The sequence below is a fragment of the Lactuca sativa genome, chromosome 5 (genome assembly GCF_002870075.4).
Source record: "Lactuca sativa cultivar Salinas chromosome 5, Lsat_Salinas_v11, whole genome shotgun sequence".
Classification (NCBI taxonomy): Eukaryota; Viridiplantae; Streptophyta; class Magnoliopsida; order Asterales; family Asteraceae; genus Lactuca; species Lactuca sativa.
Genome location: NC_056627.2, coordinates 295,398,662 through 295,420,028, shown reverse-complemented (window position 1 = coordinate 295,420,028; position 21,367 = coordinate 295,398,662). Strand labels below are relative to the sequence as shown.

At 31.4% G+C, this 21,367-nt stretch overlaps 1 protein-coding gene across 1 annotated transcript; it reads right to left on the bottom strand.

The window, feature by feature from the left end:
- Positions 1–20,241: 20,241 nt before the first annotated feature.
- On the bottom strand, positions 20,242–20,813 carry LOC111899123 (probable aquaporin PIP1-4). The gene is made up of 2 exons (XM_023895002.2): positions 20,481–20,813; positions 20,242–20,379 (listed from the first exon to the last, which is right to left on the bottom strand). Exons 1-2 carry the CDS (start codon positions 20,796–20,798, stop codon positions 20,242–20,244), a joined length of 456 nt encoding a protein of 151 aa, XP_023750770.2. The 5' UTR covers positions 20,799–20,813.
- Positions 20,814–21,367: the final 554 nt, after the last annotated feature.

The window sequence follows — 21,367 nt, the reverse complement described above, 5'->3', positions numbered from 1 at the left end:
CTTGGGGTTAGATGAGGCTCATATGAAGGCCCTTATCCGGGCCAGATCTTAACTGCAGCTGGATTAGATTCCAACAATGACATATACCCACTTGCATCTGTCATTGTAGAGATTGAAAACTGTGAAACTTGGAAGTGGTTCATTAAATGTGTTCGTGATGACTTGGATCTACATGCTATGTCTAATTTCAGTTTTGTTAGTGACAGACAAAAGGTAATATTTGTTTAATTTTTATTTTTTAACCATATGTAATTTGTTGCCAGGGTTTGCTACAAGCAATTAGTCATCTGTTCCCATGTGTTGAGCATAGGTTCTATCTCAGACATATACATGAGAACATGAAGAAACAACAAAGAACTAAGGAATATAAAGATCACCTTTGGGATTGTGCCACAGTTACAACAATGCCAGAGTTTAACTATTACATGTACCAATTAAGTTTATATGACAACTCAGCATATGAATAGTTGAAGTCAATACCACCACAACATTAGACAAAAAGTCATTTCACAGGTAAGCTGTTATGACCATTTTACCCTTAATAAGCAAATTATAATGATCATTAATGTATCTATAAGCAGTCGTACAAACATTTGTAACAATGCAACCATTTGTCTTTGTGTTGGCTTACATAATTTTTTAGACTTTTCTTATCTTCTTCTTCATCGGTTTGACTTGGTAGGTCAACCTATTTGACAAATATTGCAAATATGTTCAAGGTTCTGCCGAAAGACTAAGGTTAATTAACTAAAAAAGTCTTCAATTTTTTTAAATTACCTTAAAATTAAGGCAAAGCCAAAAAAAATTCTCCGGGCTATCTCATAGTCTTGTGACAAAATTTGGACAAATATCACCACACTTGCATAGAATAATGCCCTTGTTTTTGGACCGTAAACACACATTAAAGCTAGATTTAGGTGACGTAGTTGACAATTTGCCAAGAGGGAAACCTTTGAGCTTTTTATTTTTATTATTTATTTATTTTTTATTGACATGGCTCTCATTTGTTGGGTTGTGAGGTGTGGTAATCTTATTAACAACACTATGCTTACTTGGCTACATTTATCAGCGGTAAACAGTAAACACCAACCCTCTCACTTTTTTTGCCAGCAACATTGTGTCGCCGATACATTTTCTTTGATTTCTATTCATTTGTGCCACCGAGATTAATAAAGGAGGTGAACAAATTATGCATTATAAGCTTGTATTTTTGTATATTAGGAAAATACATAAGAGTATAGGCAAGAACATCACCACACTGTACTTATAGACAAATTATGGTAAAATCGGTAAAAGTTTAGGTGGCATCAAATTTTTGTAGACAAAAACGTTACGACACCCTTCAGACTTAAAAAAACGTATTATGGATGTAGTCTCCTACATTTCTATCCTACTCACTATACACAAGCCACATCAAACACGGGTAAAAACTAAGATAAGGGTTAGCTAGTAAATGCCAATTTTGAAAAAAATAATTATAACTTTAAGACTTTAAAAGAAAAAGGTAAATTCGCCAAAAAAAAAAAAAATAGCAGACATTTGTGGTATTTTTTCCATTAGAAGTGTTAGTAAAGTCTGAAATGATGACCAAAGTTCCAAGACATAACCAAGAAAATGCAACACACCCTAACCAAAGTTTATTTTTATTATTAAAGTGGGTTTTTATTATAATTTTTTACTAATTTTAGTAAGAAAAAACTGAAATATAACTATTGAAGTTTGTAAGAAACTAGTAAACATATAAAAAAAATCATTGTATGGATAAATCGTTAACTATTTTTTCTTTTAATTTAACTTAACAAGCTACATAATAATTGCTTTTTTACAACAACTTTTTTAATCTGCTATAAATGGAAATTACGTGAAGTTTTTAGTCTTACTTTTATATTTTAACTTCATTAACCATACTAACAATATTATCATAAAATAGATAGTGATGTGCGGTCACAATAACAACATCATTATACTAATTAACTACTAATTAACTAATTAAATAATTAATTGAAATCAAGATTTACGAGAAGCCGACATCACACTTGCTAGTTGCTACTTCTACTTCTTGAATGGAATTTTCTATTACTCCGTGTTTTCCTCCTTATTTTTTCTTTTAAAAAAATAAATTCTGACTGAAGTTATAATCATATTTAAAATATTTCTATCATTTTTTACTTATTTACCTTTTCATTTATTCTAAAAAGGAGCATTTAATTTGGTTTAATTAAGCAGTTCAAAGATGAAATAGGAATTAGTAGGATATTATTGGTAATAATGTACTTTCAAGTTTCAACCCACCTAATTCCATGATTATTGCCCAAGGACCACCAATTACTTATCTCAACTACTGTATGTTTCTTTTTCTTTTAGATATTTCAAAATATGTTTTTATTTCAAATTTAATAATGAAGTGTTATTTAACATGTATTTTAACTAATAAACCTTTTTATTGCATGTATATTATATACCTTTACATGTATATTATATACCTTTACATGTATATATGCATATTTAGTAATTAGTAATAAGAAGAATAATGATCGAATGATTATTAGTAAAATGCAACCAATTTGACAACCAAAGATAGGAAAAAACTTAAAGATATTTATCAAAACAAACACCACAAGGATCTAAAAAACGGTTCTTTTCTTTATTACCTAATCGTCTGTTAAACGTATTAGTTTATATTTTTTATTTTTTATTTTTTATTTTAAAGATGGTTGTCACAAAATAATAATCTAACTTTTATCCATATATTCAATTATTATATAACAAGGCAAATGCAATGCATTATATAAGATAAATGCCTGTATTTTGCAAATAAAAATTATATAGTTAGAATTTAAAAAAATCTATATTGAAAATGATTATGTTATTGATGTTATCTATGAAATACAATAACTTAATATTAAGTTGACATGAAATTATAAATATTTTTAAACAATAAAATTACTTTTAACTATTGTTATAAGTAATCAATTTAAAAATTATTTATTTGATTAACTTTTTAATTTTGATCATGATGATTATATAAAATATAAATTATTGGTTTAAAATAATGTAATGTAATTTATAATTTTATGTTGTTGTATATTATTACTATTGTTATAAGTAATCGATTTAAAACTTATTTATCTGATTAATTTTTTAATTTCGATCATGATGATTATATAAAATATAAACTATTGGTTTAAAATAATGTAATATAATTTATAATAATCTAACTTTTATCCATATATTCAATTATTATATAACAAGGCAAATGCAATGCGTTATATAAGATAAATGTCTGTATTTTGCAAATTAAAATTATATAGTTAGAATTTAAAAAAATCTATATTGAAAATGATTATGTTATTGATGTTATCTATGAAATAATAACTTAATATTAAGTTGACATGAAATCATAAATATTTTTAAACAATAAGGTTATTTTTAACTATTGTTATAAATAATCAATTTAAAACTTATTTATCTGACTAACTTTTTAATTTCGATCATGATGATTATATAAAATATAAACTATTGGTTTAAAATAATGTAATGTAATTTATAATTTTATGTTGTCATATATTATTACTATTGTTATAAGTAATCAAATTAAAACTTATTGATTTGACTAATTTTTTTAATTTCGATCATGATGATTATATAAAATATACACTATTGGTTTAAAGTAATGTAATATAATTTTTTATTTTTATTATTATTATTATTATTATTATTATTATTATTAATTACTTTTACAAATCACTTATCATTATTAAAGAGCTACGTAACATTTTTAAAACCCATTTATTCTTTATATTTTATTATATCAAAATTTTATGTCTCCCATCATTTATCATATATATATATATATATATATATATATATATATATATATATATATATATATATATATATATATATATATATATATATATATATATATATATATATATATATAGACAGAGAGAGAGATAAGTTCAGGTGTTTAAAATAATTATTGTGTTATTGTATACATAAATGTGATCCAATCAAAATATAAAAAATAAATAAACAATCAAACAAATAAATAAGGGTAATTTAGTAATTTGATAAATAATTTCTACAATACACTCCTATAATTATGGTAATTACTTTGACCTATCTTTATCCCTTTTTAAAACAATAAACAATATTGTATTCTATCACATTCGATCCTCCTTAACCCTAGCTCCAAAACAGAATATCGTCACCACCATCATTTGCTGTTGACGCCGAAATAGGGAGATTAGTGGGTCGATGGTGATTGATTAACCGCAAGGGTGAGGGGATCCATCGACACCAGCGACCCTTTGTGGGGTTGCCTTTCATCGTCTTCTTCATAGATAGGGAGAGGGAAGAATCAAGCGATCAAGCATCGAATAGAGGTGGTCTTGGTGGTGGTAATCAATCAAACTAAGTGACCATCTCCAGTTTTTGGCCAAACCAAAGGAAGGAAGGCACGAGGCAGCGAGATTTCGCTCTTTCTCCTCCGAATCAGAGGTGTGAATATAAGAGGAGCGATTTCAATCGGCGACAAGGGAGGTCGTCTCTGTTGTTTGACGAAGTTGAAGGGGCGAAGGAAAATGGTGGGGTGTCGCGATTAGCAGAAGTGAAGAAGTCGAGGTCCTCGGTGGGTTTGCTCGACGGAAGAAGAAGAGGGGTTGTGAGGGGTGTTGCTTCGATCAGTAACAGGTTCTCTTCCCTTTTCTTTTTGTTTGACTATTAGATAGAAATCATTGGGATGTTTGGGTTTGTTTCATTTGAAAGAAACCAATGGGTGTTTGGATTGGGTGTTTGACAGGGAAGGAAAGGAAACACAAACGTGTTCTTGTTTGCAGGTGTACTTTAGATTGATTTACTGTAACCAATGAAGTTTAATCTTCAAATGGGTTTTTTTGAATTTGATTTGATTTCAATATATAGAATGGATGTTTTGGGTTGATTGTTTGACAGAAATCAAAGAAATTTTTGGATGTGTTTAGGTTTATTGTCTAATTCTTTCAAGGTGTAATATTTTTGGTGGATTGGGAGTTTGTTCTGATTCTCTAATTTTTACAAGAAATTGAAAGTTGTTTTGATGCACACCAAGCGCTCGCTAAAATGCTTCAACTAAATGGTATTTCTTCGTTTATAGTATTCTATCATAAAAGAATGTTTTTTATGATAACCATGAACATATTTTGTTAGAATTCCCGAATTAATATAATTATTGGTAAATAAATTTCAATTCTATCAGAATGGAATCACAAATTACAATTATGTTGGAATGGAATATGAATATTTTCTCACTAATTTATTCATTAAATTTGTTTCCACAGAAGCTGATGCTTGAAGAACGGACCACAAAATTTGAACGATGTCTCTTACAACATTATTCTTTTAGAATGTATTAGTGTATTTGTTAGATTTTGATGTTTTTTTTTTTTTTCAGATTTCGAAGTTTTTTTTAGTTTTATTCTTTAACAATAAATGTAACTCTTAGCAATTGTTACATGTATTCTATAAGAATTAATGTAATTTTTGTTTTAATTCTTCAATTGATGGTTCGAGAATTTTGTTATTCTACAAGAAATTTTTAAAGTCATGATCAAGAAATATGTTTAAGAATATTTTTATTATTTTATGGTTCAAGAATATTTTTATTTTTAAACATACTCAAACATATTCTGTCAGAATGTCCGAATTAAAAACCTTATAATTCGTAAAATTAGATTTTTAAAATTAATAAAATCTATGATCCCTTAGAATATGCGAAATTTCCTTTATTAAATATATATTAATTGACTAAAATACTCTTTTAGTTAAACTAGATTGTATTTTTCAATTATATTTAATTCAATAATATGTATTAATCACTTTCTTAAAATAAGTAAAATGATTGGCCCACATTTATGCATATAATAACACAATAATTACTTTGAATATAATAACCTAAGCTTTTATATATATATATATATATATATATATATATATATATATATATATATATATATATATATATATATAAAGAGAGATTGAAGAATTCAAGCTCAAACGAAGTATAAATCAAACTTCAATCAAGTTAGAAGCTGTTCCAAAGTTACCTCTGGCGAATAAAGAATTGTATGATATGATACTTGTGGCTCTTGAAAAAGTGAAAGCATAGACCTCGGGCTCCTACGGGGGTTGGCCCTTGCTGCTTCGGCGAAAGCTAATTTGGTCGTGCGGGTTCTTAAGGATGCATCGATTCTGATTCTTGGCCATCTAGTCTTTAGGACATGAGATCCGGACTGTGTTATTTTGCTCATAAAGCTAATTAAGGTATAAAGTTTAAATAAAACGAGATTTGGATTATTGGGTTACACCGTTTTGTGGTCTTCCTCACTTTGGGAGTCTGTGATACATGAAAGATAGCAGGATGGTTGCTTTGGTGTTAGTGATTGGAGCTCATTATCGATGTAAAGTCTAATCGTATGTATGTATATATATATATATATATATATATATATATATATATATATATATAATATAATATAATATAATATAATATAAAAAGTAAAAAATAAAGCATGTTTTCATTCTAGTTGTCCGTTTCTCATTTTCATATTATTTTTTTTCATTGTTCATTTTCTTTATTTTTGATTGCATATTTTATGTTTAGCTTTGGTAGTTCTTCTTATTTAGGTTTTTGTTTTTTAAGTTGTCAGTGTGCCTAGGTTATTCCTTTATTGCCCTTAGCCTCTATTCCATTTCCAAAGTTATCATTTCCTTACTTGAGGGCAAATAAGGTCCAAGCTTGGGGAGGTTTGTTAGATGCATTTTATATGCATCTTTTAGCACAATTTTCTACGTATTTCATTATAAAAAGCTAGCTAACTCCCGATTATTCTTATGTATTTCGTGTTTCATGATTATTTTTTAGAATGCCCATACTGGTCACGTTTGTTATGACTTTTCAGGGCCATATGGAGCACATGGATGATTGCGCGAGTTTGGGATGCGTTAGTGGATGCTTTGGAGCTTAACTGGATTCTAGACCGAGGAAGGATGCCGGGAAATGATCAAGACCTGATTAGAAGGAGGAACGACGATCAAAAGAGCCGAAAATCCAAACATGCGATCGCACCTTGTCTCCCTACGATTGCAAGTTCGGTCGCAGCTGCGCTTTGAGGTTTTTTCATGCCAAAAAATTCATCAGACTAGAAAAAGAGATACATATGATCGCAGGTTGTGCGTTTGCGATTGCAGGTTTGTCAGATTGCATCAAAATGGCAACATACTTCATTAAAAAGGCCCGTGACACGTTTTGGGTGATACATGCGATCGCAGGTATGCCCTATGCGATCGCAAGTACAACGTTTTGACAGCTAGACGTATAAATACAACCCCATACTCATCCAGTAACCCCAATTGATGATTCCTGGCGATTCTAAGGCGATTTTCAGAGATTTCAAGTGAAGAACGCAGATCTAAAGGAGATGATTCAATTTCTATTCGTAGTTTAGTAAGATTTATCGTTTAGACTCCAATTCCTACTGTTTGTAATTCGTTTTTAGCCATGTCAGGCTAAAAACTCAGATTTCAGTTTCGCAAGACGTAACCTATTCGTATGATTAATAATTAGGCACTATGTTTGACTATGATTACTGTTTAGTTTGATCAATTCTACGTTAAATTGAGTGTTTGATTTTGATTTCAATTTCTGTTTGCCACTTAAATTGTTTGTGAATCATTCTAGTCATCTAATGTAACGACCCGTCTCCGGTATGATGATTCCTTGGTATTTATTTTGAAGTTTTGCAAGAGGAACTCGGCGAGTTCATAGCCTGACTCGCCGAGTAGGGACGGGATTTCGAGCACGTGTTAGCTGGCGACTCGGCGAGTCCATATTCTGGACTCGGCGAGTCTGTCTGTCTGGGAGAAACCCTAAATCCCCGGGTTGCCCACTATTTAAGCCACCTTATTAGCCCCCAATCTCGCTTCCTTCACCCTCAGAAGCTGTGAGAAAACCCTAATTCGTTCTTGAGTGATTTTAAGTGATCTTGTGTGCATTTGTGAAGGCTTGAAGAAGGAGAAGAAGAAAGGAGCAAGGAAAAGAATTGTAGAGCAGAGATTCAAGGGAAAACAAGAGCTCTTTGAGGTATTCTTCGGATTTCCTTCCCTTTTATGCTTTAAAACCCCCTCTAGATCTAGTTGATGCTTTTCTCAAGCCTTATGTTGATATGGAAGCCTTATTATGCCGAGATATCCTTAGATCTGTTCATTTAGGAGTTGTAAAGCCCAAATCTATTGCCTTTATGGAGCTATTTTGCATCATAACCCTAGATCTACCCTTTTAAGTGCCTTTTTAGCCTTATTCCCTTTTTCATGTGTTTGTACACGTAAAGTTGGAAACTTTATGTGGTAAATCAGCTTATTGGACTCAGATCTATCATTTGTATGTAATGGATTCGAGCAGAATCGAGTGTAGAATAGTTGCATGGCTGTGACTCGGCGAGTCGGAAGAACGACTCAGCGAGTCGAGTCGCGAGTCCCCAATTTCTTCCTTTTGAGCGGTGTCGAGTGGGACCAGTGAGTAGTGGAGTGGACTCAGCGAGTTTGAGGGTAGACTCAGTAACGGAGGGACTCGGCGAGTTGTTCATACAACTCGGCGAGTCCAAGGCAATCTTCTTAAGCTCAAGAACAACTCGGCGAGTTGTTCATATGACTCGGCGAGTCGGATGAAGATTGTCTGAGTTCTTGGATCGAGAGGGTACTCGTCGAGTCGATGCCATACTCGACGAGTAGCAGCGAGTAGGGTCGAGGAGTGAGAATAGGGACTCGACAAGTTGGCGGCCCAACTCGGCGAGTCAGGTCAACTGAGAGTTGACTTTGACCAAGAGTTGACCTTGACCGAGAGTTGACTTTGACCAAGGGTAAAAGAGTCATTTTACCCAGTGCAGTGTTTAGTATTTGATTGAGTGTGTTTATGGACTTGTAGCCGGGGAGATACCAGAGCAGCAGCAGTTAGCTTCCAGAGCCATACACACAGCAGCCAGTTCACGAGGTGAGTTTCCTTCCAGTAGGAACGGGTCTAAGGCCACAATGTCGGCCCGTTTAGCTAGCAGTAGTATCCAGATATTGATCCGATGCAGTAGTTAGCATGTTTGATGCCTTCGTGGCTCAGACAGGATTTATGTGTGTTCATGCTAGTGATATGTTTATGCTATGTTCAGTCAGCTTCGGACTCCGGTCTGATGTAGCGGACAAGGTCCCAGTCAGCTTCGGACTTCGGTCCGATGTCAGCTTCGAACTTCGGTTCGATGTAGGGGACAAGGTCCCAGTCAGCTCCGGACTTCGGTTCGATGTAGGGGACAAGGTCCCAGTCAGCTTCGGACTTCGGTCCGATGGAGGGGGCAAGGCCCCAGTCAATTAGCTTCAGACTTCGGTCCGATGTAGGGGACAAGGTCCCAGTCATTCAGCTTCGGACTTCGGTTCGATGGAGGGGGCAAGGCCCCAGTATGTGCTTGATATGTTATTGTATGGTATGTGGTAGTTTGGGGGAGCTCACTAAGCTTCGTGCTTACAGTTTCAGTGTTGGTTTCAGGTACTTCCGCAAGCAGAGGGAAGAGCTCGGGATGATGGCATGGCACACACCACAACTTCAGCTTTTATCCTGGGAGTTGATTTAGTTTTTGATTTTGATATGACATATATATGATACAGTTTCCCGCACAGTGTTTTTATTATGTTTGAGATACATCACGTATGGTTTTATGATATGACACTCAGATTATGGTTTTTGGTTATATTGAAAAATGAAAATTTTTTTGGGTCGTATTTTTGAGTCGTTTCATCTAACTATTTAGATTCGTAATTGTCTAGATTAATTGGTAAAAAGTGACATATATTAGATTAATTCTGAGTTTAGTGTTAACTCTAATATGAAATGATCAAACAAGTTTTTACGCCTCCGAGCTTATGAGAGGTATTGAACTTTACTAGGAAATTACATTGTGTCAAGTTCAATTTTTCTTTGTTAATCAAGAGCTTATTTGGTTAATTTAGTAAAAAGTTAGATTTAATTCAAAGAACTTATTTTGATTAAATGATTTTTGTAATAGAGGTCATTAAAGGTTGTTAATGAACTTTAGTACGTTAAATAAGTGCATAGTCAAATATTGTGTTGAAGGTGAATTATATGATTAGGGGAGTCACCGCGAAACTGGAATTACTTTCTCGTATTTGAATCTCCACTACTTTAAATTTAGTAATTTAGTCATTCTCTTGTCATTTTTAAGTTTTATTAGTTTTAATTTTCAGAAATAAACCCCCCACTCGTCAAGAATAAGTTCACGCCTTACACAAAGAGGTGTTAACTTTAGGATGTGTCCCTGAGGATCCGACCCTGCTTACCTGTACTACCTGCTAGTGCAATAGAGTAGTTAATTTATATTTTTTATTTGTTTAAATTGTGTACGACATTGGTCTTAATAGTAATAAAAAAACAAACTATTATCAGCCTTTGTACTCCTAATAAACTCACCTTAGTAAAAAAATGTAACTTTAAATACTTCTATTCTTCTTTAATAATGGTTTGAGAGCTCAAGTTGTAACATCCATAAATTCTATGCCAAATTTAAACTTTTTCAATCATAAATAAAATCAGACAGCTTTTGTTTACAAAAATGTTTTCAAATCAATATCCATCAAAGTGTCCCAAAATCATAACATAAGGATGAGGAGCGGTACGGTCACGCCTTCGCCTTGTCATGATCTCCTGAAGTACCTGAAACAATCAACTGAAAACTGTAAGCCCGAGGGTTTAGTGAGCTACCCCCAAAATACCAATATCACACTAACAATACCATATCGGTAATAATCAATCAATCAACATGCATACTGGGCCATCGGCCTGTCTGGACTGCGCTGTCGGGCCTATAGTCTATCTAGATCTATCCCGAGCCTTCGGCATAACTGGTCCGCCACGTGGGCCTACAGTCTCCCCGGAACACTCATAGGGTATGTTGGCCTACAACACAAAGCAGGACCGCCTCAACCCAACCAATCAAGCAAATAACCATGTGCGCATATCTATCATATACTGGCATATACAAACATCAAACATATCTATCTCACTGATCATCAATCATAGAATTCTCCTATAACTAGAGTACCGACCTAGCAGGTCACAAACATACCAATCCCTACGGATCATAAGAGCAAAACATACTGTCTACCCTGATTCCGATCTAACAGATCATAACCACATGTAGCATACCATAACAATAACAACTAAAGGGCCGACCTTGGTGTCGTAGACCCTATCGATATAGTAAGGATAACTCACCTCGCAAATGTCGACTCGGAAGGTAAACTCCAACTCTTGGATCACTTGACACAGGCTCCACCACCTATTATCATAGTACAATATACTCGTAAGTCCTTAACCTTATAAGGTACTCCATAACCCACTAGTCAACCCCTGATCAAAGTCAAAGTCGTCAGTCAAGGTCAACAGTCCATGTTGACCTCGACTCGCCGAGTACCCTCGGCTAATCACCGGGTTCCTTGAAGCATAACTAGCCGAGTCATCGGGGTGACTCGTTGAGTTCCTTCGATTCTCGATCAAACTTTAAGGCCACCCGTCGAGTTTCCTCCTTACAACTCGACGGATACACACACATACATATCCTGGAGAAAACTCATCCGACTCGCCGAGTTGTTCTTCTACTCATCGAGTCTATGGAAATCATCATCGGACTCGCCGAGTTGTTCCTCCAACTCGTCGAGTTCACGACCATCTTCATGTGACTCGCCAATTAAACCTTGCGACTCGCCGAGTGCATTCAGTCATTTTTCCATACAGACCTATTTTGAGCCATGCGGCGGCTCCAAATCACAGATCTAAGCTTCTAGGGCATGCTTTTCACGTAAAGTTGCAAACTTTACGTGCATGCATAGCTACAAAGGTTCTAAATGCCAAATCTAAGCTCTTAATGGGGTCTCATGCCCAAGGAGGGCCTCATTCACGACCAATACAACAACTTTATGAATCTAAAACTTAAGGAGGGTCCAGATCTAAAGTTACAACTTTAGATCTAGCCCATAGCCCACCTTATCAACCTCAAAATCCATAAAACCCCCTAAAAACTCAACAAAAAGGAAAAGGGGAAGTAAGGATGGCAACTTGATACCTCCAAGGGATGCTAACTGAGGTAAATTCTGCTTCCCACACCTTCCTTGCTTCAATTCCTTTGCACTTCTAGCTTTTCTCTTCTAGCCAACCTTCTTTCCAAGCTTAAGACACACCAAAATGGAATACCACACAAATTAGGGGTGAAAACCCCGGGATGTAGGGTTTCATCTGCCAGCTCCTACTCGCCGAGTCCCAATATGGACTCGTCGAGTATGTCACTTAACACGCAATCTCACCCCGCTGCTACTCGACGAGTAGGGCAACCAGCTCGTCGAGTAGAGCTTAACCCAATAAATCTTATTTAAACAATATCTGAGAATCGGGACGTTACACAAGTATTACCTATGAGTATTAATAGATGTGTCAAAATCTTATGAACTTACCCATTAAATCACTTATTAAGATCTTAATTTCAAAACTAAAATTTTATTTTTTTCAAAGATGTATTTAAGTTAAATCGTATATGTAGAAAAAAACAAGGACTAAGGGGGTGTTTGGCTTAGCTTTTTAAGAGCAAAAAGATCTTTTTGGAAAAGTTGCAAAAAGTCAGGTTTTCCTGACTTTTTCAAAAAGTTGATTTTTCTTCTATAAAAAATCCAAAAGTAGGTTTTAAAATTGTTTTGCCAAACATCTTTTGGCTTCTATCTTTTTCTAAAAGATCTTTTGGCTTCTCAAAAGCTAAGCCAAACACCCCCTAATTGGGATACAAGATTCAAAAGTTATGGTCAAAACAATAAATAGTTAAATATATAAATATATATTCCCCCCCCCCTCCCCCCCCCCTCCCCCCCCCCCCCAATTATAAAATAAGAATGTTGGAAGAGAAATTACACCTCCGATCACCAAGATGGGAAGAGGAAATTGTTGAATCTACCATTTGACACCAAAGGAGCTCCAACTTCACCATGAGAAAAGGAAGATATCTCCATTCCTTAGCTCATTCTCCCTTACTTTTATTGTATCATTTGAATCAAATAGGAGGGATAAGAGAAGAACACTAGCTTGTATACTTAGGTGTTGTTTGTTTTTTTGAACCGAAAACAACTGAAGTTTGGGGACCACATCTGCAACCCTCTGCTGTAGAAGAGATAGACCAAACGGCCACAACATGTAATATTAAGTTTGTTTATTTTTTAACCTCTGTGTACTGCTGCAATAAACTGAAATTAACTATACAATAGTTAAAAATAGATCTAAGTAAACAATTTATTTAGTTTAGTCATATGCAAATCAAATATAAAGATCGTTGTGATGATATGATTTTTAAAGAGGTTTATATAAAAGAATTAAACATAATATTTGCTAGAATAACAATAAATAAAATTGTTAATTTAGCTAAAACATGTTTATTTTTGTCAAAATTTTAAGTCCACAGGGGTTAATTAGATTAATACAAGGTTAAAGTGTTGTTTCTTTACAAGAAAAAAAAAAAAACATAACCAGACCATTTTTTGTTGCATTACATTTGCCCTATCACAACAGTTTAATTTTTAGAATGCTTCAGACTACAAAACATGTGCGCGTGTTCTGCGCGGTGCAACACTTGATTTGACTTTTCAACTTTTCTTTTTTCCAAGTGATTTTTTTAGAATTTTGGTATAACTTTTTTTTTTTACTTTGATATTTTTTTAATCTTTATTTTTTTTTCTCTTAAACTTTGATTTATGGATTTGATACAATTTCTTTTTATAGTTTCCACAATATTTTATAACTTGATTTAAAAAAAAAACTTTGATTTTTTTAATTTTTTACTATTGTTATATTTTCTTAATTTTATTATTATTTTTTTTATGTTTTTAGTTTCTTCTATAATAAAACTGATAGTTTCTTTTACATATTTTAGATTTTTTTAGAAATTTTATATATATTTTTTTACATGCTCGTTTTAGTATTCTTTCAATGTTTTAAGACTAGAATTATTAAAATTTTGGTATTGAGAACTATTTTCAATTTATAAAATTAGTCTATTTAAATTTCAGTTTATTTCAATAGAATTATGTTAGAAAACAAACATGCTTCTTATTACAGGTTGTAGTCGTTTGTTCCATCTCTTCTGATGCAGATGGTTGCAGTGGTGGTCCGTAGAATTAATGAAATTTCGCTTAAAAAAAACAAACAACACCTGAATTTCATCTTCGTCCGAGACTAACCCCTTCCACGTTTATTTCCCTGTTTGAACTCTATTTAACTTTAAAAATATTTCTTAAATTAAATTATTATTATTATTATTATATTTAATTAAAGTTTACAGTTCATCTAATTGTTTTATATTATTTTCGACTAGGTGTAAAATCTGTATATTATATGGGTTGATTAAACAAAAAGATTAAATATTAAAATTTAAACATTAAGTAATTTTTTAAATAAAATTTTGAAATCTACCCTAATAAATAAAAATGATTTTGCCAAATGTCCTTCTCTCATTCAATTTGCCACATGTCATTTTGTCATAATTTAAAGATATATATATATATATATATATATATATATATATATATATATATATATATATATATATATATATATATATATATATTCCACTTGTCATTTATTTCATTTTTCATATCTAATATATTATTAATTAGTTTCCATAAATTAAACCTACCATAATGATATTAATTTTAAATTTTAAATTTCAATTTCAATTTCAATTTCAAATAAATTTACAGTTTAAACCTTTGTTTTTAACATTTTATTATAATTAACCAGTTTAGTATACGAGTTTGATAACTAAACAATAATTTTAATTAATTTATTTTTTGCATGTTTTTTTCTCATAATTTTTATTTATTTCAAATTTCGAATTCAAATAAACTTCTCATTTAATTGTTTCTATTTAACATTTTATTTTAATCAACCCGTATAATATACGGGTTTCACAACTAGTAAGAAATAAAGAAACCTATTAATTACAATAACTATCGTATTTATTACATTTAATACTTTACATATATAAATATATAATTATTATATTTTTTAATTTAAAAATTAAAAAATCTTAGAAATTGACATCTATATATTATTTATTCCAAAAATATAATAAAATGATAAGATTAACACCTAACCAAATGAATCTTAGATTTGTTTACACATGACTAAAAACTTCCAAATTGAAGGTGTTACTAAATAATGATCGGAGCATAATTGTGGTCGTGAAATTATTTTGTTAGTTGATTTTTGATTTTTAGTATTTTGTATTAAAATAATTTATAAAGAACTTATCACTGAACTCGACATTTTTATGGCGATTACAAATGTTTAGTTGGTTTCGAAATTAGACATTATTTAAGGTATTAGATATATTGAAAAATGATATATAATTAATTTATTTCTTATTGATTCGAATCTTTGTAAAATTTTATATTTGACAAAATTGCAAATTTGGTCCTCGTGGTATGTTAAAAATTGGATGTTTGGTACAAAATGTTTTGGAGTTGCACCACTAGTCCAAAAAGTGAATTCTATTGCAGGTTTGGTCCAAATGTTTTTGGAAAAACTTAAAATGACTGATTTACCCTTCACGCTTTGTTTTCTTATTTTTCTTTTATTGCATAAATTAAAAAAAAAAAAAACAAAAAGAAAATACCACACTCTCTCTCTCTCTCTCTCAACACATAAAAAACCACTTTCAGGAGCGCACCACCACCATTAATCTCACCTTTTTCACACCAAACATATCAAAATCCAATAGAGAAGTATAATGAATGATTCGATACTTCGAGATATGGGTTTTATCTTTTTTTGGCGAAGGATAGATCTGAAAAGTAAGCATTTATCAGAAAAAACACCACCACCGTCAAAACCCCTTCTGTTCTTGTCGGAAACCTCTTGGCCGATGTCATTGGTTGCTCGATTTCACCGACTGAAGGATGATCTGCGCGTCTCATCTCTATGGATGTAAAAAACACCAGAAATGTCCAGCTGGAACGAGATCTAGGTTTTTGAGGGTATTTCTATAGAAAAAATTAATTAGATGTTTCTTTTCATTGATTTTTTGGTTGAAGTTTTGATCCATCCAGTGAAAATGGGGAAGTTTTGATTGATCATCCAGCTGGGATTTTCAGAAATCGATAGTTCTTGAACAAACCCAGAAAATCGCCTCCTCCATTTTTCTAAAATCGATAGCTCTTGAAAAAACTCATCATATGTTTCAGATCCAAATCTAAGCTCTCTATTTTTAATTCCTTAGTCGAAACAGAGGGATTCAGAGGGATAAGAATGGAATTTGGTTCGTGAAGCACACCAGTTGAGGGAAAACCATCCAACATAAGGATTCTAATTTCAAATGGGTTTACACTGTTCTTCACTGTGTGTGAGTGTATGTTTTTCAAATTTTCAATGTGTGTAGAGAATGAAGCAATTTTCTGAAGAGCAGAGGTTGCAGATGGAGGTTTGATGGAAGTAACAGATCATACAAGTTTTGATCCATGTGGGTTGGGTTTGAAAACAATATTGATGAGTTTGAGCATCTGGGTAACTGGAAAAAGGTTAAGGAAAGAGGGTGTAGCTTGATAAATTTCTTCTTAGTGTGTGTGTGTGTGTGTGTGTGTGAGAGAGAGAGAGAGAGATGGTGAGATGGGGGGAGAGAGAGTACGTGTATGTATGGGTGGGTGATATTTTCTTTTTGTCTTTTTTTTTTAATTTATGCAGTAAAAGAAAAATAAGAAAACAAAATATGAAGGGTAAATCAGTCATTTTAAGTTTTTCCAAAAACATTTGGACCAAACCTGCAATACAATTCACTTTTTGGACTAGTGGTGCAACTCCAAAACATTTTGTACCAAACATCCAATTTTTGACATACCACAGGGACCAAACTTGCAATTTTGTCTTTATATTTTAATATTTTAATAATATGATGTATGAAAAACATATTTCATAAAGATACCTTAGAATGATATGTGAAAAAAAATATGCGAAGGATTATATCCAACTAGGCGAATGTCCGCGCGTTGCGCAAAAGCATTTATATAGTTGAAATCTTTAAAAATATATGTTTTTTTCAATATAAAAATAATGTCGTTGTTAAATTTGATATAATAATTCTTATATTAAGTTGATATAGTATATTGATTATTTTGAATTATATCATAATATATACATCTATTAAAACTGCATAATCTCAATCTTATGAATGACCTCTACCTGCGGGTTGCTCATGAAATTAAATATAATATATGGTTTAATATTATTTATAGTTGTTGTTATTGTTAATTCATTTTTAAAATTTATTTGCTTAACGTTTTAATTTCTATCAGTGTAATTATTTAAAACATCAAATAATTTTTTTTTCAAGGTAACAATATAATCATTTATATAGAGTTATTTTTAACTATTGTTATTGTAAGTTATTTTAAACTACTTATTTCAAAACTTTTAACGATTATAAAAATATATTTAGGAAATATTTTAGTTAAATTGATATTACAATTTAGTTTTTGCATTTAGCACTATAATTTATCATTTTTCACTATTCACAAAATATTCTTTGGTTTTTTTTAAGTGGAACTGAAATTTATATTGAAGTTGATCGTGTAATGTTATATTTAAATTAACAATTTAAGTATTTTGTTCATACAATTCAAAAGTTGTAGCTTTAAACTGATAATGATTTACATACAATAACATATTAAATCTAATAAATTAAGTATAATATGTTACGTTAAAGACATAACTTTATAAGTAGAAGTAAAAATATTATTTTAATATTAAAATTTAGTTTATTTTTTATTACACTTTAAGTTTGATACTTATTTAACCTTATTAACCAATTTATAATCATTATTAGACAGACACTACAATTTATCACTTTTAACTATTTACAAAATATTCTTTGGGTTGTTTAAGTTTAACTAAATTTTATATTTAAGTTGATTCTGTAAGGTTATATTTAAATTAACAATTTAAGTATTTTATACAAATTGATCAAAAGTTGTAGCTTTAAAATGATAATTGTTTACATACAACCTATTAGACCTATTAAATTAAGTATAATATACTAAAAGTTTAAAAGTAGAAGAAAATATATTTTTTTAATATTGAAATTTATTTTATATATGATTACACTTTAGGTTTTATATTTATTTAACCTTATTAACCAACTTATAATAATTATTAGAAAGAAATTGAAAAGTCATGGGAGTTTCAAATGAATGTGGTGAAAGGAAAAAATGCATGAGAGTTTCAAATGAATGTTGTTCAAGAAAAAATGCAAGCTTTATAATTATATAATAATATATCATTTGTGATATATTTTATACGTAAACAATTTTTTTTTAAACGACGAACTTAGTGGTTAGAAGTTAAAATTTTACGAAATTGTTCACGTCATGATTAAAACTCGAGACATTCAATCTAATAGGCAAAGTCTCTACCAAATAGGCTACTCCAACATTGACAAATTTGTATACGAAAAGATCTCCATTATATAAAATTAAGAGTAAATTACACTAATGGTCCCTATGGTTTGGGGTAATTTACACGTTTGGTCCCTAACTTATTTTTTTTTTTAAAACGGACGATCCATACAATATGTTTTTGTTGCGTATTTGGTCCGTGTTTTACCTAAAAAGATTATTTTGCCATTGTTTTTTAATTTATTTAAATACAGTGTGGTAAGTAAGGTAAGATAAGGTGAAGTAGAATTTACGTTAGGGTGTTTTTATTTAAATAAATTAAAAAATCAATGGTAAATTGTATTTTTAGGTAAGACAATAACCAAATGCGCAACAAAAACAAACTATAGGGAATTTCCGACTTAAAAAAAAAATTAGGGATCAAACATGCAAATTATCCCAAACCATAGGGACCATTAATGTAATTTACTCTAAAATTAATTCCGAAAATTACCTATCAAAGATTTATAAAAAAAAAAAAAACGAGATCAAAAGGTTTGAACTACTTATGAAAAAAAAAACTAATACAAACCTGATTGCATAATAAAATATTAAATTACAATTACATTATAAAATAATATATTGATTCGTCACTATCTAAAATTTGTAGAATAAGAGTGCAATCTCATGATTGCTATTCTAGTATATCATCATAGATATGATCATATTTTATATCATGTAATTTACCTTTACTTAAAGTTTTATTTTAATATAATATATATATATATATATATATATATATATATATATATATATATATATATATATATATATATATATATATATATGGCTAGATTATTTTGTTTTTACTAAGTATTGTGTGCCAGAATGCACAGATCTGGACCAACGGATGAAATTAATCAATGAACATGATTTGAGAGTGTATGCTATTACAATGGGGTAACATGTACCATATAATCACACAATTTTTAGCAAAATGGTATTTTGGACAATTAACTACATTTATAAAAGGAAATTTTCGAAATTTTAGGGATGATTAATTCTCCTAATTTAAAAAAATCTGAATTTTTTAATTAATTCAATTTTAATTTTTAACGATTTTATTCTATCAGAATATTTTTTGTTAGAATGATACTCTTTCAGAATTTTATTCTAATAGAATATTATTGAAGAAAAACAAAATTCTTGAATAAGATGTTGAAAAATAACAAACATTCTAATATATTCTTATACATCGGAACTTAAATACAAATTCATACATATTCTTACAGACTAAAAGTCTTATACATTTTAAATATAGTTATAAATATTCTAAAAGAATATCAACAAAAATGAATAACATTTTTAAAAAATAACAACATTCTGCTAGAATATTCTCGTTCTCCATGTTTTCTTCTTGAATTCTTGAATTCTGAAAAAATATTGTTGTTTTTGGACGTTGAATCCTGAAATTCTGAAAGAATTTAATGTATTCAATAGTCACCATGTAGAACACTGCACTGGTCAACGACATTCTGCTAGAATACTCTCGTTCTCCATGTTTTCTTCTTGAATTCTGAAAGAATATTGTTGTTTTTGGATGTTGAATCCTGAAATTCTGAAATTCTGCTAGAATACACAGAATATTCAGAAATTCTGCTAGATATTATCTGATCAAATCTTAGATAATAGAATATTGTAATCAATAAAGAAAATAAGATACCTGATTGAGTTTTAAATTAACTTTTATTCTGTTTCAACATGTGTTTCCTTTTGATTGACAGTCAATGAATCACCAAAGAAGCAACATCCAGTTCCGGTGATGGGGATGGTGGCCAAATGAACCAAGAACACCGCAAACCCAATTGGAAGAGGAGCCAAAATCTACAATAAGCACATTCAAATTTAATTCAAAATAAAAATCTCACCTTTTCTAAAGTGAATATCTGTATATAATTCAATAGTCAATGGAGTGAGTTGCATACAGGGACATGGGAGTCTCTGGCGCTTCTTTTAGCATCAGCTGCAGAGAACACGGTGTAAACAAGCACGAAAGTGCCAACAATCTCAGCACCAAGACCATCACCCTTGGTGTAACCATGGGCGACGACATTAGCACCACCGCCTAACGTCGTGTACTGCGCATCACCCTGAAACCCTTTCACAAATCCGGCACCACAGATCGCTCCAAGACACTGCATCACCATGTAGAACACTGCCCTGGTCAACGACAATTTTCTTGCTAATAACAAACCGAATGTCACAGCTGGATTAATATGCCCTCCTGTTTGAAGATGAAACATAGTTTTTAGACGATTTGAAGAAGAAAGAAGATAAAATTAGGGTTCCGGTGGAAAGTGGAAACATACCTGAAGAAGAGCGCGCGTGATCTCGTTTGAACAATCATTAAGGACCTTCTCATCGATGATCGTGGCATTGCTCATTTGCTGGAGAGCACGTGAAATGCTCCCTACACGATGAACAACGATCTGTTCATAGGGAAATTGGAACCAAAATCAAACACTGGTTTCTTAATTGACCAAAACTAGGATAGTGGTTACGGTTTCAGATTTAGGGTTTGGATGCTGGAAGGGGAAAAACAATGGTGTCGTCGGTGGTGTGATCTGTTGGTACGTATTTGTATACGGTGGAGGCGGCTATCTCGTGGTTGTATATTTCGACTATGGTGGGTGAAGAAGATAATCGTATACTCTGATATAGAATTAGGGTTATTAAGATGAAGGAACCATGATTTAAGGGATCAGATACATGATATTCTATTATTTCCTTAATTATAGGATTCCAATTAAATTATGAGAAAATGACAAAAATAGCCATTTACACTAATGACATTACAAAAATAGCCAAAAAA

What these genes read in the sequence shown, in the direction of transcription:
- LOC111899123 (XM_023895002.2), bottom strand. Translation starts at nt 20,798, where the DNA reads ATGTTTCATCTTCAAACAGGAGGGCATATTAATCCAGCTGTGACATTC. An exon ending in CCAGAGACTCCCATGTCCCT is followed by an intron (nt 20,380 to 20,480) that starts GTATGCAACTCA and finishes TGCTTATTGTAG; the next exon opens with ATTTTGGCTCCTCTTCCAAT.